General features: G+C 38.1%; 1 protein-coding gene across 4 annotated transcripts in view; it reads right to left on the bottom strand.

Annotated features, from left to right (window-relative positions):
- BABAM2 (BRISC and BRCA1 A complex member 2) overlaps nt 1-18620 on the bottom strand; it is a 401610-nt gene that overhangs the window by 303820 nt on the left and 79170 nt on the right. For all 4 annotated transcript variants that reach the window (XM_058682896.1, XM_058682897.1, XM_058682899.1 and 1 more), the window contains one exon: nt 7703-7797. In XM_058682896.1, coding sequence (XP_058538879.1) covers nt 7703-7797 — 95 coding nt within the window. The remainder of the gene's footprint in view (nt 1-7702; nt 7798-18620) is intronic.

Raw genomic sequence — 18620 nt, 5'->3', positions numbered from 1 at the left:
AATCTCCATAATCCAGTGGGCTGCGGTCACACCCTCTCCAACAAGGAGGACAGAATGTCAGCCCGGGGCAGGGAACGGAGACCCAGGGAAGGAGCCTTCCAAGTTTGTTCCCTCTTGGATATTCTCTCTCAGCCACGGAGTAGCTGCTTTCTATAACCGCTGTGCTTTGCATTCTTTAGAGTGCTCTTCTACTCCGTTAAGTAGCTAATAATTCTCGTTACTCAATTTTCCCTATTTGAGTTACTGGTATGGTTTCTGTTCCTGACTAAACTCCGAATGATAAACGGGTCAAGTTTCCTTTTAAGGGTACCTTGTTTGTACTTTCAAGATGTTCTGTTTTCCTACAACTGGGCTTTTAAAGCCTAGTTATAACACATACCTTCAAACTTAAACATGTGCGTACACACGCGTGTTTATTAATCCTCTCCTTAACCCTCTACACCACGTGGCCCAGCAAGATAGCCCTTCCGTATATACCCCTCAGAAATGCACACACATATTCACTGAGACAGGCACAAGGATATTCATGATAGCACTATTCACAACAGCGAAATCCTAAAAAGAATCCAATGTCGATCAATACTAGAATGAATAAATAAACTGCTCTGCGCTCATGCAATGGAATGAGCAAACAACAATAACAAACTACAGGGGTGAAGCTCACAAATAAATGTGAGGTAATGGGGCGCCCGGGTGGCTCAGTCGGTTAAGCATCCGACTCCTGATTTCGGCTCAGGTCACAATCTCATAGTTCATGAGTTTGAGCCCCGCATCGAACCGATCCTGATCTAAGTGCTGGTTACACGGTATGTTTATTTTTTGGAAATTCTCCATGTAATACACTTGTGATTTGCACACTCTCCTGTAGATACATCATTCTTCTATAAGTTATATAAAAATGTGGATCTTTTATAAATGATCAAAGAATCTGTTCCTTAGTCTCAACACTTCCTGTGCTCGGAGATGGTAGAGCACTCCTCCAATTATCCCCACGGCATCATGGGCACACACCCCCATCCCTGCACGTATCGCCTCAGGCTGCAGTTTCATTCACTTCTCTGTCTTGAGCATTATGTTCAGCTTTAGGGCTAAAGAGGAGTCTTTTAAGGGTCTCAAATGAGGCAGTAAATAAATATTTGAAAAATGAAAGAGATTGCCGTTTTAAAATGTGCTGTAGGCCATGGCACAGGGAAGTGTCTCGGAATAGGAGCACCACACACCTGGGCGGCATTTTGCAGCCATGGGCCATGCAGTCCATCTCAGCAAAGCACATTCTTCACATACATTTCATGTACACAGGGGACGGGCACTGTTTTGCAAGGACACATTCAAAAGATGTCCTTCGGAAGGCAGAGTGAAGAGCGAGCAGGGGAGCAGTGACAAGGTGTGAGCACAATCCTTCTTTCTACACTTACATTCCATATGAGCAGAAAAATCAGTGAAGGAATGAGTAACATTAGATTCCCTACCGTGAAGATGCTTGTCCCAAACCCAAGACCGCTCTTACCTTCTTCAAACTAGGAAGTCAGATATCAGTGGCTTCCACTTTTGCTATAATTGCAACATGTCCTTCTCATTTAAACTTCTGAACCACCCTTCCTCCTTGGTGCAATTTTATTTTAAATTAAAGGGAATTATCATTATTACTTTTGGGGAAAGAATTTCACAATGCCCTCTGGGTAGCCAAACATACCACAGGGCATTGCAAAACTGAGGCTGAAAATCACTGCCTCAGAGATTCTGCTAACTGATTTTTATCTCCCAGTTTCTCTAAAACTGAATCTCTTCTTCTATTTTGAAATTTTCATCTAAAACATGTTTTCGAGTCTTGGAAACCAACAAGTCCCTTAAGAAATACACAAACTTAGGGGAGACCTGTTCATCTAACAAACATATATTGTGCACCTCCACACACCAGACACTTTTCTAGATACTAGGACACGGCAGTGAAGAAAATGAATTCATTCTCTCATGAGGCTTCCATTCCAGTGAAGAAACAAGGGGAACCCTCTATCCCAATTTGCCCGGGACTACCCAGTTTCAGCACTGAAGGCACTACATTCCAGAAAACCCATCAGCCTCAGGCACACCAGGCTCCATTGGTCACCCTGGGACAGAGGTACCAAACAAATAAGCAACCAAAAATTTATCAAATAGTAGTTAAGTGCAAAGAAGAAAACAAAGCATGATTTAAAAATGACAGCGTAGGGGCGCCTGTGTGGTTTGGTTGGTTAAGCGTCCGACTTCGGCTCAGGTCATGATCTCACGGTCTGTGAGTTCCAGCCCCGCGTCGGGCTCTGTGCTGACAGCTCAGAGCCTGGAGCCTATTTCAGATTCTGTGTCTCCCTCTCTCTCTGCCCCTCCCCTGTTCACGCTCTTTCTCTCTCTGTGTCAAAAATAAATAAACATTAAAAAACAAAATAAAATAAAATAAAATAAAATAAAATAAAATAAAATAAAAATGACAGCGCAACAGGGAGGGTGTTACTACTACTTTGTATAAGGACACCAGGAAAGGCCTCTCCGATATAATGACATTTGAAAATAGGAGGGAAGCAAGCCATTCAGATAAATGGGGGAAGAGAGTTATGAATGAAAGTGGTGAATAGCAATTCTCTAGCTGGATCTAGATTCAACCCAATTCCTATCAAAATCCCAGCTGGACTCTCAGAAGAAACTGACAAGCTGATCCTAGGAAATGCAAGGGACCCACAACAGTCAAAGGATTCTTGGAAAAGAAGAACAAAGTTGGAAAACTCATATTTCACACTTTCAAAACTTATTACAAAGTCACAGCAGTCAAGACAGTGTGGTACTATATAAGGTTAAAATACAGATCAAATCAATAGAAAGGCAAGTTCAGAAATATACCCTCACATTTATAGTCAACTGAGTTTCAACAAGAATGCCAAAAGAACTCAACAGGAAAAAAGTTTTTCCAATAAATCATATTTAGACATCTGGATCTCCACTTATAAAACAATGAAATAGGGCCCCACATCTCACACAATACACAAAAATTAACCCCAAATGGATCAAATACCTAAATGTCAGCAAAAAAATTCCAGAAGTTTTTAAGGAAAAGATAATAGTAAGATTTCATAACCTTGGACTAGGCAATGGTTTCTTAGATGTGAAATCGAAAGCACACACAACAAAATAAAATGTAGAGAAGTTAGACTTAAATATTTTTTGTCCTTCAAACAATACTACCTAGAAAGTTAAAAGACAATCCACAGAATGGAAGAAAATTGTGACAAGTCATATACCTTATATCCAGAATATACAATGAAATCTTACACCTCAACAACAGAAGGCAAATAACTCAATTTAAAAAATGGGCAAAGGATTTGAACAGACACTTCTCCAAAGAAGTTATAAAAATGGCCAATAAGGACATGAAAAGATGCAAAACGCCATTAGCCATCAGCAAAACACAAACCACAACCACAATGAGATACCACTTCACAGGCTATAATCAAAAACACAGATAATAACAAATTTTGGTTATTTGGGTGTGGAGAAGCTGGAACACTTATACACTGCTCGTGGGCATGTAAAATGGTATAGCCACTTTGGAAAGCAGCCTGGGAGTTTCTCAAGAAGCTAAACATAGTCACCATTTGACACAGCAATTCTACTCCTAGGGATATATCCAAGAACAATTAAAACGGTCCTTATAATAGCCAAAACATAAAAACAACCCAAATGTTTATCAACTGATGATGGATACATAAAATGGGGTACATGCACACAATTTAATATTATTTAGCAATAAATAATGAAGTAGTGATACATGACACGTTGAAAACTATATGCTGATGAAACTGGTCAGTCACAAAGGATCACATATTGTACGATTCCATTTATAGGAACTGTCCAGAACAGGCAAATCCACAGAGACAGAATGCAGAATAGTTACTGCTTAGAGTGGATACAGGTAGGAGTGGGGAGGATAGGGAAGTGACTGCTAATGTTTAAATTTGACTTTGATAATAACAGATGTTAACTAGACACTGTGGTGATCACTTCACAATAAATACAAATATCAAATCATTATGTTGTACCCTTGAAAGGAAATAATGTTAAAATGTCAATTCTACTTCAGTTTTTAAAAATGTAAATTCAACTCTGGCAATGGTTACACAACTCTGTCAATATACTAAAAACCACTGAATTATACACTTTAAATGGGCGGATTGCATGGCACATAAACTATGCCTCAATAAAGCTGGTAATTAAAAAAAAAAAAGAAAAGAAAAGAAAAGAAATGGAGCTGTCCCCAAAATGGAAAATGATACCTCACTGGAAACAATGTCAAGCAAAGACAAATGACCTTCTGTTGGAGACGTTACTATAAAAGATGGGTTCAATGAGTGATTCCCAATAGCAGTTCACAAACTAATACATAGAAATGGCCCGGAGAATTTAATGACTCTTCAGCTCCTTTAGAGGTGTAATTCGCTATTCCAGTGGGATCCAGGAATCTGTATTTTCAAAGGGATTCCTAAATTATTCTAATGGATAGCCAGAAGTGGGAACCACTGGACAACTACATTTATAACTCCATGATTTTATGACTCTGGTGTCCATGAGATACTTGTCTCTGGTGTCTATCTAGTATTTATCTGGATCTGGTATCTCTATCTAGTATTTTGCATTCATCTGAGGATCTCAAAGTCCTTAATGAAACTCATCTCTGTGAATGAAGAGCTTGAGTGTGGAAAGAGGTGACTTCATCTGATGGATTAGAGCACCTCACATATTTTTATTGACTTTATGTGCATCCTTTATTTAATTTACTTCAAATCCTTTCATGGAAAGAAGCCAGTTTAAACAAATTGAATAAATAAAATATTCTCAAAAATGGTATTTCTCAAAGTGGAACACATTTTTTTCTCAAATATTTGTAATTTAATACACTTTTTATTAAAGAGCACAAGCATATTATGGAATCAAATGCAAAATAATTTTTCTTAATTTTTAAGATAAAACCCAGTAACTTCAGGGAAATTCCCTATTTTCCACAGCGACTACTTTGGACTACACTCCCAGAATCTAAGGGTACCTATTCATTCCCTCCTGCAATTAGTACTTCAAGGGGAAAATCCAAAAACTCTAAACATTCTGTTCTCCGCTCCACAGGTGATGAAATACGTAATCCCTCCTTCATTCAGAACTTCATATGGACTAATCAGGTTATTAGTGACTGTGCTCTGCACACTGCAGGAAGGAAGGAAAAAAGGCTGATCTGAATTGAAGAATTAAACCATAACCTGTTAACAGGTGAGGGAAAAGTCCTTTGGAGGCATGCTACGCTCAGGGAGATGTCTGCTGACATTTATCCTGTCCTAGTGTTTTAGCCAGATGACAATGAACAGCCAGAGTACCTGTAGGGCTGGGTGGACCTCACCAGCTGGTAGACGGTGTCCCTTGGTTGCTTTTCTAGACTTGCCTAAACCACTGGTGCCGGAAGAAGCACTGGGTAGCCTGCCTGAGTCCTCAGATTGACTATAGCTGAAGAAAGCATTCCCCTAGATTTGTAATTGTCCTCTTAGACATAGTGCTTTGATTTTTTTTGGCTGTTCCTCTTCAGCTAATTTCTCAAAAACATCTGCAAAAACTTCACTCAGGGACTAAATATAAGAAGAGTAGAGTTATAATATCAACTCTGACACAATTATACAATTCTAGGTCCATTTTCTCAGTATTAGAATAGAAAAATAGTGGGGTGCCTGGGTGGCTCAGTCGGTTAAGCATCTGACTCTGGATTCTGGCTTAGGTCATGATCGCAGGGTGGCGAGATCGAGCCCCACCTCACACTAGGCGCTGGGTGTGCAGTCTGCTTGGGATTCTCTCTCCCTCCCTCTCTGCCCCTCCCCTGCTTGCACACTCACCCTTGCACAGGCGCTCTCTCTCTCAAAAAATACTAAAATAAAAAGAATTTCAAAACCCATAAAAAATAAAATAAAACAGAAAAGTGGAATAAGCTGAACCTCGGGGTCCTTTTGGGTTTTAAATTCTACACTCTCACAATACTTTTCAGTATTGAAGATGTGCCTTGCAAATTTTAAAGGCAATTCCCAAAAAAGAAGTTGTAAATATTTCTTATCCTTTCCTTCATGGTATTCCCTCTTGTATCATCCTAGCTCAAAGCCCCTTTCTTCGCCCTCCCCCAGATTTTTGCAACAGTCCTCAGTTCTGCTCCTTACCCTTTCCTTGATCCATTATACTGACCACGTTGCTACTGAATGATTCTGTTATTATCATTTCCTTCAGTGGCTCTTAACCTAGCATTCAATGTTCTCCACAATCTTGTCCCAACTTCCCTCTCTAACCTTTTCCAGCCCTTCCTTATATTAACTTACACTTCAGCAAACCTGTCAGCAGCGCTACAATACATTATACATTTCATTTGCTTATGTCATGCCCCCCGCTTGAAATTCTCTCCGCCATACTCCCTACTTAGGCTCCATTCTTTGAGAGTGAGCCCAAGTGTCACCTCTACTACAAAGCCTTTTCCGACAACCTTCTTTAAATTCCTGGAGCACTTAGCCTGTAATACATCTTTGGCATTTCGCATATGTTACCCTCCACTGGGCAGATTTAACACAGAAGAGGTCTGTAGAGATACTTCTGACTCTTTAACTCCAGGTAAGCCCCTCCGCTTCAATATGGGGTCAATGTGTAACACGTAGCATCTAAAGGGACCATGCTTAAACTACACATTTTTGAAAATCAACTAGCAGATTGAGTGTAATTATTAGAAATTTTGCAACAAACCCAGCCTACTCTTGCCAATCGCATTTTTACGGCTATGTTCCAAAATTTAAGATAATTCTTTAGGTTTGGGTTAAAACTTCCTGTTTAACACTTCCCTTTTTAAAAAGGGAGGGGGGGACAAGACTTCAAAGTCATCAAAATTTTTAATTACAAAACTTTGAGACAAAAAAGACCAAACAAAGGACATAGTTTTGAACAATAAAACCCTCTTATAATATAGGCATCATGGCAAAACTGAACTTGAGAAGGGAAAGAAAGAGACATTTTGTCTGGTCAGACCTTTTAAACAAAATGGCACATGTTTTTCTCCACGAGCAATGTGAAACACACAATTTTTTATGTAAACCACATGTGCTCTGACAAGTACCACAGCTCCTTTCCCTGCTTTAACCCCAGAAATATTTTACTTTAACTACAAAGTTTTTGGTCTTGCTTAATAAAGAGCACTTAATCTGATCTTTACCCTTCTGATAATAACACTGAGATAATATGGATACAAGTCCAAATTTGCCACTTTCACTTCTAGACAAAAAAGGCCTCTTGAAGAGCCAAGAAACACTCCCCTAACAAGCTCTGTGATGAAGTGTTAGTAAACATTAGAAAATTGATTGCAGGCATGAAATATTAAGTTAAAGTAAAGAAATCTCTTCAACATGTCTCTTTAAGCTGAAGTAAAAATATTTTAACCAATATGCTACAGATTTTAATTCAAAATAATCTGCAAGTAAAACTCCAATAAAAAAAATCTTTAAACTATGTTGGCACATGAAGAGTTGTACTTATTTCAGAGGACAGAGGAAAAAAGGGGTGGAAAAAACCCCACATGTTTGGCAAATTTATCTGTCAAGCAATTGTCAAGAGCTAATTTTATTTTCCTTCAACAAATAAAGATCATCCAAAATGAGCCTGCAGTACTCACATGCAGAGCCGAGGGATCTGGCAGGAATTCAGCATCTTCTCCAAAGATAAAATCAGGGGGCAGCTCTGGGTATTGGGCATTGAAAATGATATCCCCTGAAAGAAAAGAAAACATCAGCCCTTTTGTATTTCCTTGCTAATTTATGAATGTTCTGAGGAATGCATCAAAAACACTTCTGAAAAAAAAAGAAAGGAGTTTACATTTACTTTAACAAGAAGAAAAAATTCTGAGGGGCGCCTGGGTGACTGTCGGCTAAGCGTCTGACTCTTGATTCCGATTCAGGTCATGATCTCACGGTTCATGAGTTAAAGCCTCGCATCAGGCTCTGCGCTGTCAGATTCTCTCTGCTTGGGATTCTCTCTCACCTCTCTCTCTGCCCCTACCGAGCGTTCTCTCTCTCTCTCTCAAAATAAATAAATAAATAAATTTTTGAAAAGCATCTCCTAAATGATTAATTCTTCAAATGGAAGAAATGATATCATCTTTTAAATTCCTATCTACAACACGCAATCAGAAGTTTTGTCTCCTACCACACTACAAATATAAATACCCAAGCAGAAAAGTGGAAGCATCCACATCCAAAGCACATGAAGATTTTTCTATAAAAAATGTTACCGTCCAATCACTGCCTGCTAATTAAGAAGCCTTTCCTGAAGACTGTTTCTCTAAAGATAAGGACCTTGCCTTGAAAAAATTAAACATGCAAACTTTTGGTATAATGGAAAGAATATTTGGCTTGGAATCAAAAAGGTCAGGTTTATATCTACAATGTATCCTAATTATTTATTAGCTGACACCGTCTTGAAACACAAGACAAATTACAAAGTCTCCTTAACAAATTTGTGTTGCTAAGTTCTTCCACCTCTGTTCCTTTCCCGTCTCCTTCTTTAGCATTTTTTTTTTTTTGCCCCTCTGCTCACCCCAAGAACCAGTACTCATCATTCTGCTAATACCAACCAGCACATTAATGTACAGACAATTGAACACACGTACCGGGTTCTAGCGTATGAGTGTATATACATGTGCACGTGCACACAACCTCTGTACCCACGCACAGAGTTTCATCAGTCCAATCATTTTTCCTGCTCAGACAAGATCTTCATAGTAATATCCAAATTGATACACTTAGACTTCAGTTCTCACTTGAGCCTCTCTACCTCTACGCACTATGTATTTCAGTCTCAAACTCTGCAAGTCTAAAAACATGCTCTGACTCTCCCTTTTCTTGCTCCCCACTTCCCCTAGCTGATTTTCCTATTTCTAGAGATTCCTTAATCCTCCATGCTGTGACTTGAGTGTCCTCTTTGACCTTACGCACACTCTTTATACTGTTAGAAAACAAGTCACCTCAATTCTCCCTCCAAAATGTTTCTCACATGGGTATTTCCTGCTGCTAACAGCTCTCTCCAGGCCCAGATGACCTAGTTCATGCATTCATGCACCCAACAAAAAAAAGTAAAATTGAATTCTGCTGTAGCCACTATGCTAGCCACTAAAGATAAAAGAAAAAAACTCTGCTCTTTAAGAATCGACAGACTAGAAGAACTCAATTATTTTCCTACCCTCCTAAGTGGTCTCCTGGTACAAGTTTCCCTCCAGCCCATAATATATGCTATCACCAAGTAAACATTCTTAAAGTAATGCTTTGCCCCAAAACTTTCTAGCTCCAAAAACTTCAATGATTTGCTAATGTCAAATGGAGTAAAGGGCAAATCTTTCAAACTAGCCTTAAAGGCCTCTGAAATACGACGTTCCTACTTATTGGTTCACCCTTCTATCTACAAGCCAATACCAACCTTCCATTCCAGTCGATATGATCTGCTTACTGACCTCCAAACTATGACACCTACTTGAAATGCCCTTTCCCCTTGCTCAGTTCTTACCTCTCCTTTATAAGTGGACTTTATAAGTCCACTTAATAACCCTGCCTTGCATGAAGACTTTCCTGATAAATCCAGTACACGCCAATCATCATTGCCTCACATTCAACAATACTGACTAGTGATGCCATTCACTTGAGTATTTAGCTGTAGTATTATATTGTTTTTTTCCTGTTCTACTGATTTCAAAAATTCATAATAAACGCATGGTATATGTGAGGCACTGTGATACACACTTTGTCAATATAAAGATGGTTCTCCTCAAGGAGCTTACATTTAGTCAGGGAGACAGGATATACACACAGAACCACAAATACAGAGCAGTACAAGGACAAACATTTGATTTTCCTAAATATCTTGCAAGCATTCAGAGAATGAACAGGCTTATACTTATTTGGTGTTTCCAATGGGGCAAAGTGTAACATACAGAATATGTTCAAGAAATGTTCAATACATTTAACAAAATTCTATTTTCTGAATTGGATATCTAAGTGCTAACAATCTACAATAAGAAATAAAGTATAGAAGAGCTACTTCCACCTCTTTCTATAGAGAATAAATATGAGCAAGAAAATATACCCTTCATATTTACTCAAAGAGAACAAAAACACTACTTCAGAAAGCTATACGCACCCCTATGTTTACCGTAGCATTATTTATAAAGCGAAGATAAAGAAGCAACACAAGTGCCCATTGATAGATAAGTGGATAAAGAAGATGTGGTATATAGGGGTACCTGGGTGGCTCAGTCGGTTAAGCGTCCAACTTCAGCTCAGGTCATGATCTCGTGGTTTGTGAGTTCGAGCCCCGCATCGGGCTCTGTGCTGACAGCTCAGAGCCTGGAGCCTGCTTCGGATTCTGTGTCTCCCCCTTTCTCTGCCCCTCCCATGCTCATGCTCTGTCTCTCTCTGTCCCTCAATAATAAATAAACGTTAAGAAATTTTTTTTAAAAAAAAGAAGATGTGGTATATACACATGATGAATTATGACTCGGCCATAAAAAAGAATGCGATGTGCAACAACATGGATAGACCTAGACATTATAATGCTAAGTGAAATAAGTTAGTCAGAGAAAGACAAATATCATATGATTTCACTTACGTGTGGAATTTAAGAAACAAAACAAAGAAAAAAAGAGACAAAAAAAACCACATTCTTAAATACAGAGAACAAATTAGAGAACAAACCAGAGGGGAGGTGGCTGGGCAGATGGGGGAAATAGATAAAGGAGATTAAGAGCACACTTATTTTTTTAAGTTTTTTACTTTGAGAGAGAGAGAGACAGAGAGAAAGCACGTGTGTGTGCATGAATGGGGGAGGGGCAGAGAGAGAAGGAGGGAGAAAGACTCCCGAGGAGGGATTCTCAAACTCACAAACTGTGAGATCATGACCTGAGTGAGCCACAATCAAGAGTCGAACACTTAACCAACTGAGTCACCGAGGCGCCCCTAGAATGCACTTATTTTGATGAGCACTGAGAAATGTATAGAATTATTGAATTATTATACTGTACACCTGAAACTAATATAACACTGCATATTAATTATACTGGACTTTTTTAAAGGGTTAAAAAGGAAAATATGCTTTTCAGAAGTTGGATGTAGAATTAAATTATCAAAAGTAGTATAATCACTACCTCCTCATCACCTTACCCACTATCATTATCTCTGCTTGTCAACTGTATCTATTACAAATTATAAACTTACTTCAAATGTGCTAACTGTAAAGCATTATTAACCCAAACTAAGACTAAGTAGCACTAATAGAGACAATATGAACATCCTGATTACTCATTCTTATTCAACTCTACTCAGTACACACAATTCCTTAGGACATATACATTAGAGATAATGTTTTTAGAAGTCCCACGGTTGGCCTACTTCAGTGACATTTAGAAAACAAATTCATAAGGCTAACAAAGCAGAGGCATCGAAGTTTTGGAAAAAGCCAAGCTAGACTCTATTGTGCATATTCATATTCAAAAAATAAACAGCATGCTAAATTCCAACAGAAGTTTTGGGGCACCTGGGTGGCTCAGTGGGTTAAGCATCCGATTTTGGCTCAGGTCATGATCTCACACTTCATGGGTTCGAGCCTCGTGTCGGGCTCTGTGCTCGCAGCACAGAGCCTGCTTAGGATTCTGTCTCTCCCTCTCTCTCTGCCCCTTCCCCACTCACTCTCAAAATAAATAAACTTGAAGTAAAAGATTTTACTACTTTTGTTACTACAAGAGGACATAAAGCTGGATTTTCAAGTTCCCAAAGTATCACTGTCAGTAATACGTATTTCCAAACCACTGAACATTAAAAATCTGATCCAAGGAAATCCACTCTTGCCAATTCTACTCAACATTTGACTGGAGGTTCTAGCCAGGGCAATTAGGCAAGAAAAAGAAATGAATGGCATCCAGATTTAAAGAAAAAACATTATCTCTATACACAGATGACATGATTTTGCATATAGAAAATCCTAAGGAATACACATACACACAAACACACCAAAATAAACAAGTTCAACAAGGTTGCAAGAGACAAAATTAATGTGTAGAATAAATTACATTTTTTTTTTTAAATTTTTTTTTTCAACGTTTTTTATTTATTTTTGGGACAGAGAGAGACAGAGCATGAATGGGGGAGGGGCAGAGAGAGAGGGAGACACAGAATCGGAAACAGGCTCCAGGCTCCGAGCCATCAGCCCAGAGCCTGACGCGGGGCTCGAACTCACGGACCGCGAGATCGTGACCTGGCTGAAGTCGGACGCTTAACCGACTGCGCCACCCAGGCGCCCCTAGAATAAATTACATTTTTATAACACTAGCAATGAAAAATCCAGAGATGAATTTTTTCTTAAATCCATTTACAACAGCATCAAAAAGAATAAGATACTTAGGAATAAATTTAGCAAAACCAGCAAAACGTGTACACTGAACACTATAAAACAATGGAAAGATATGGAAGAAGGACTACATAAATGGAAAGACATCTCATGTTCATGGATCAGAAGCCTCAATATTGTCAAGATGGCAATACTTCCTAAATTAATCCACAAATTTCATGCAATCCCTATCAAAATCCCTCCTGGCTCTTTTTTTGCAGAAATTGACAAACCAATCCTAAATGTCATACAGAAATGTAAAGGTTCCAGGATGGCCCAAAAGCAATCTTGGAAAAAAACAAGTTGGAAGACCTGCTTCCCAATTTCAAAACTTATCATGGAGACACGCTAATCAAGACAGTGTGGTGCTGACATAAGAACAGACATACTGATCAATGGAATAAAATTCAGAGTCTGGAAATGCTCTGACATTTGTAGTCAACTGATTTTTTTTTATTTTTAATTGAAGTATTCTTGACATATATTAGTTTCAGGTGTACAACACAGTGATTCAACAATCACTATATACATTACACACATTACAAAATGCTCACCATGATAAGTGTATTACAATATTATTGACTATATTGCCTATATTATACTTTTCATCCCTGTGACTTATTTTATTATAATCAATTGATTTTTGCCAAGAGTGCCAAGGGAATTCAATGAGGCGAAAAGAGTGTTCTCACCACCTCACACTCATAAAAAGTATCACTATTTAAAAAAAGAGATGACTACTATAAGAAAAAAAGAGAGAGAAAGATAACATATCAAGTGTTGGAGAGGGTGTGGAGAAATGGGAACCCTTGTATACCACTGATAAGAATGTAAAATGGTACAGCTGCTATGGAAAACAATATGGCAGTACCTCAAAAATTTAAAAATAGAATTGCCTTATGACTAAGCAATTCCACTCTTTGGGGTATATACTTAAAAGAAGTGAAATCAGCGTTTCAAACAAATATTTGTACACCCATGTTCACAGCAGCATGATTCACAATAGCCTAATGGAAACAACACAAGTGTCCATCAATGGACAAACAAAATATGGTATACACATACAATGGGATATTCTTCGGCCCTTAAAAAGAACATTCTGACACATGCTATAATATGGACGAAACTTGAGGATGCTATGGTAAGTGAAAATAAGCCAGTCACAAAAAGACAAATAGTTTATGAGTCCACTTTTACGAGGTACCAAGAGTAGTCAAATTCATAGACACAGAAAGAATGGTGGTTAGCAGGAGCTGGGGGGCAGGGCGGGCGGGGGGAGAAGGAGAGACTTGGGAGCTGTTTAACTGATACAGAATTTCAGTTTTTAAAGATGAAAAAAGTTATGTAGATTAGTTGTACAACTAAATATTGTTAACACTACTGAAATATACACAAAAAATTATTAAGATGGTAAATTTTATGTTATTTTTACCACAAATTAAAATTTTTTAAATGAAAGAGTCTGCTACTGACTGAATGTATCCCCCTTAAAAGTCATATGTTGAAACCCAATCCCCAATGTGATGGTATTCGGAGGTAAGGCCTTTGATAGGTGATTAGGTCATAAGGGCAGAGCCCTCGTGAACGAGATTAATCCCCTTTAAAAAAGACCCACGAGAGCTCCCTTGCCCCATTCTGCTATGTGAGGTTACAGTGAAAAAGACAGACCATGAACCAGGAAGCAGACCTACCAGACACTGACTATGACAGCACCTTCATCTCAGACTTCCCAGCCTCTAGAACGGTGGGAAATATTGTTGTTTAAGTCATCCAATGTAGGGTAATTTGTTAGAACAGCCTGAACAGACTAAGATGGCCTTTTTTAACAAATGGTGCTGTGCCAACTGGATAGCCACCTGTAAAAGAATGAATGAGTCCCTAATTCACATCATACACAAAAATTAACTCAAAATGGATCAAAGACCTAAGCGTAAGAGAAAAAACTATAAAACTTTTTGAGGAAAACGTAAGAATAAACCTTCATAACAAGAATGTTTACTTAGATATGAAATCAAAAGCCCACACAACAGAAGAAAAACTAGGTAAACTGAACCTCCAAAAAATTTTAAACTTTGTCCTTCAAAGTTCATTGTCTAGAAAGTGAAAAGACAATCTGAAGAGGGGAAATACACGATTTGGCAAATCATATATCTGATAAAGGACTTCTATCTAGAATATACAAAGAACTCTTATACCTCAACAATAAAAAGACAAATAACCCAACTTAACAACGGGCAGAAGCAGCATTATTTACAATAGCCAAACTCTGGAAGCAGCCCAAGTGTCCAGTGATAGAAAAATGGCTAAGGAAGATGTAGTGTATACATACAACGGGATACTACTCAGCCATAAAAAAAAGAATCTTGCCATTTGCAACAACATGAATGGAGCTGAAGAGTATGATGCTAAATGAAATAAGTCAGGAAAGACAAACACCATACGCTTTCACTCATGTGGAATTTAAGAAGCAAAACAAATGAACAAAGGGGGGAAAAGGAAGACAAACAAAAAACAGACACTTAACCATAGAGAACAATCAGACGGTTACCACAGGGAAGGTGGGTGGGGGATGGGTGAAATAGGTGAAGGGGATTAAGAGGCCACTTAAGATGATCACTGAGTGAGGCATCAAGGTGTTGAATCACTATACTGTACACCTGAAACTAATATAACACTGTATGTTAACTACACTGGAATTAAAATTTTTAAAAAAGAAAGTTAACTTTAATAAATTAAGTAATTGAAAATGAAAATGGACAAAATAGTTGAATAGACATTTCTCCAAAGAAGATACAGAAGAGATTAATATTAATAAGCATATGAAAACATGCTCAACATCATTAGTCATTAAGGAAATGAAAACCAAAACCACAATTTGATACCCCTTCATACCAACTGTGATTGGTATGAATCAAAAAGTAAGTGCTGGTGAGGATGTGGAAAAACTGGAACCCTCACACTCCGCTGGTGGGAATATAAAACAGTGCCATCACTTTGGAAAGCAGGTTGGCAGTTCCTCCAAATGTTAAATTTAGAGTTAACTTATGACCCACCAATTCCACTGCTAGGTACATACCTAAGAAAAATGAAAATGTATGTCCACACAAAAGCTTGGACGTGAATGTTTGCAGCAGCAGTGGAAAACAGCCAAAAAGTGGAACAGCCCAAAGGCCATCAACTGATCAATGTAGAAATAAAATGGAGTATCATTCAACTACAAAGAAAGAAGCACTGATATATGTTACAATATGAATGACCTTGAAAACTTTATGCTAAATGAAAACAGACACAAAAGGCCACATATAGTATACGATTACTGTGTAATTCCATTTACATGCCATGTCCATAATATGTAAATCCACAGAGACAGAAAGCAGATTATCAATTACCAGAGGCCAGGATGAGAGGAAGAGGGAGGGAACACTAATGATAATGAGTGCAAAGATTCTTTTAGTGATGATGAAAATTAATGTTGGAATTAATATTGATGGTTGTACAGCCTTGTGAATGTATTAAAAACCAATGAATTGTATCCACTTCCAAGAGTGAACTGGATGGTACGTGAATTAAATCTCAGTAACACTGTTTTTTAATCTGATGTAAAAATCTGTTCTACTTTAATCTTAACTTAAACACAAATAAATTAGAAAGTGTTTACTCAGGGCGCCTGGGTGGCTCAGTCAGTTAAGCATCCAACTTCGGCTCAGGTCGTGATCTTGCGGTTTGTGGGTTCAAGTTCCATATCGGGCTCTGTGCTGGTAACTCGGAGCCTGAAGCCTTCTTCGGATTCTGTGTCTCCTTCTCTCTCTGCCCTCCCCCTACTCACACTCTCTCTCTCTCTCTCCCTCAAAATAAATAAACATTAAAAAAAAAAAAGAGTTTACTCAATGGTTATGAGTAAATTTAATTTTTATAAATAAAATCATCTTGAAAATGTAGTTGGGGAGTTTTCCATTTAAAGTAACTCTACAATGAGCCCTTTTTAAAAGCAAAGAATACTTTTATTAAGGTAAGTACTAACAAAGATCTGTATTTTCCAAAAAGTTTCCCAAATGTCTCCTTCTAAAGGAAAATACTGGGGAATACTGATTTTTTTTTAATTTTTGGTGATTTTTAAAAATTGTTAAAGAGACCAAAGTATTTGAATATACAATAATTTTTTTTTAATTTTTTTTCAACGTTTTTTATTTATTTTTGGGACAGAGAGAGACAGAGCATGAACGGGGGAGGGGCAGAGAGAGAGGGAGACACAGAATCAGAAACAGGCTCCAGGCTCCGAGCCATCAGCCCAGAGCCTGACGCGGGGCTCGAACTCACGGAACACGAGATCGTGACCTGGCTGAAGTCGGACGCTTAACCGACTGCGCCACCCAGGCGCCCCTACAATAATTTTTTAAAGAAACAATGTATACCAAATTACCATACCCTCAACTAAAGAAAATCTTTTGAGAGAGAGAGAGAGAAAAATTACTATATTGCATACAGTAAAAACATTATACAAATATTTTTCAAAACACGGAAGTAATTTAAACATCTTTCAGAATCTCACACTCTTACATTTCAGAATTTCTCAAACACTTTACCTTCGACCTCAAAGAACTCATGAAACACTCTGCCTCAATACTCTATAGCCTCTTTGGAATAAAATGCAGCATTGTTTTCTTGCTAGGGTGAATAGTCAGTAAATCAGTCAAAGACTTTTATTAAAAACCCACCATGCACAGATGCACATATTGGACACCTGGGGAGTTATACAGGAAGTCGAAAACATAGTACCTGACCTCAAGGCTGGGATGGTGGAGAAAAGACCAACACAAATCATATAGGAGAGCAATAACACTGTATTTCCTTTATTTCACCCTGGAGAAGATGATACGAACACAGAGTACACATTACTTGAATACTGCTTAGTTCAACTTTTCATAAAGGGGGAAGAGTAGGTAAGAGGAAAAAGAAATAAAAATAGGATCAGAGGTGATACAAGGTGAGGTTAAAAAAAAAAAAGAAGGAAAAAGAAAAGAAACAAAACACAGAATGGCTAGAAGTGTCATGATCACCTAACAACAAAATGGTAGTTTCAAGTCTTATTTTTATGACTCCCTAAAAATTGCCAGGCTACCATATTGGTCCCTAATGGGACCAATGGGGCCGAAGTTCCTCCCTTTGAAAATACATTATCTACCATGGCTCATAATATTACATATACATGAAATCACATAAATTCCAGGTGCAAGACAGTTTTTATTCACATGCCTATGCAGCTGACAATCTTTACAAGATATCGGCACCATCTCCGGAAGGCCCAGTTACTTAGATCCGCAGGGTGGACCAGATGTCCTGCTCCCCAGTTACAAAAAGAACACAGCTTGTCCATAGGCTCCTTTCCTTATTCGTAAACCACTGAAATAGTATCATGCTGGCTTGTCAAAGAAACAATTCAAATGGTAAATAAGTGGAGTTTTGCCAATGATCAAAGAATTATTGCTATCAGTTGCTGCATAAAATGCTAATTTACTGAAACAGCAAGTATAGGAAGTAAGAGTCAAACACGTCTTGTGGGAATGCCAGGGTGATGGAGATTTTCAATAGAAAGGTAGGTTCAAGCAATAGTTTTACAAAAGACTTTGGAGAGGTGACTCATTTCCAACGGTTAGCTCCAACTCTTGATAATGTTTCCTTACACTTAAATTTAATTCTCTTTCTCTCCAAAAATTTCATCCACTGGATCTTAAAAATTTATGGAACAATTCTAGTTTCACTTTAATATCACAGCCCTTCAATTATCTGCAGGCAGTTCTTATGACCTCTCTGTCAACCCCACCATGAGTCACCTCTTGACCAGGCTAAATACCCCAGCTGCTTTCACTACTCCTCATATAACTTGGCTTCAATTTCCTTTATTGTCCTCTCCTCTCTCTTCTCTGCATGTGTACCAGTTTGTCCATAGCCCTCTTAGAAAATAATAACCCAGAACTACACATAACAAGTGTGTTCTAAAGAACACAGAATCAAGTAAAAAAAAAAATCCATGCCTTCATTTTAGATAAGCTTTTATTAATAAGTACCACTGCAAATTGAAACTGTTTTTTTGGCAGCCACATCAGTGTTGACTTGTATTATGCTTCTTAACAACTAAAAGCCCCAAGACTTTCATATATACACTA

Source organism: Neofelis nebulosa, chromosome 9, assembly GCF_028018385.1.
Source record: "Neofelis nebulosa isolate mNeoNeb1 chromosome 9, mNeoNeb1.pri, whole genome shotgun sequence".
Taxonomy (NCBI): Eukaryota; Metazoa; Chordata; class Mammalia; order Carnivora; family Felidae; genus Neofelis; species Neofelis nebulosa.
Note: the sequence above shows the minus strand (reverse complement) of the source record. Positions and strands in the feature narration are given on the sequence as shown.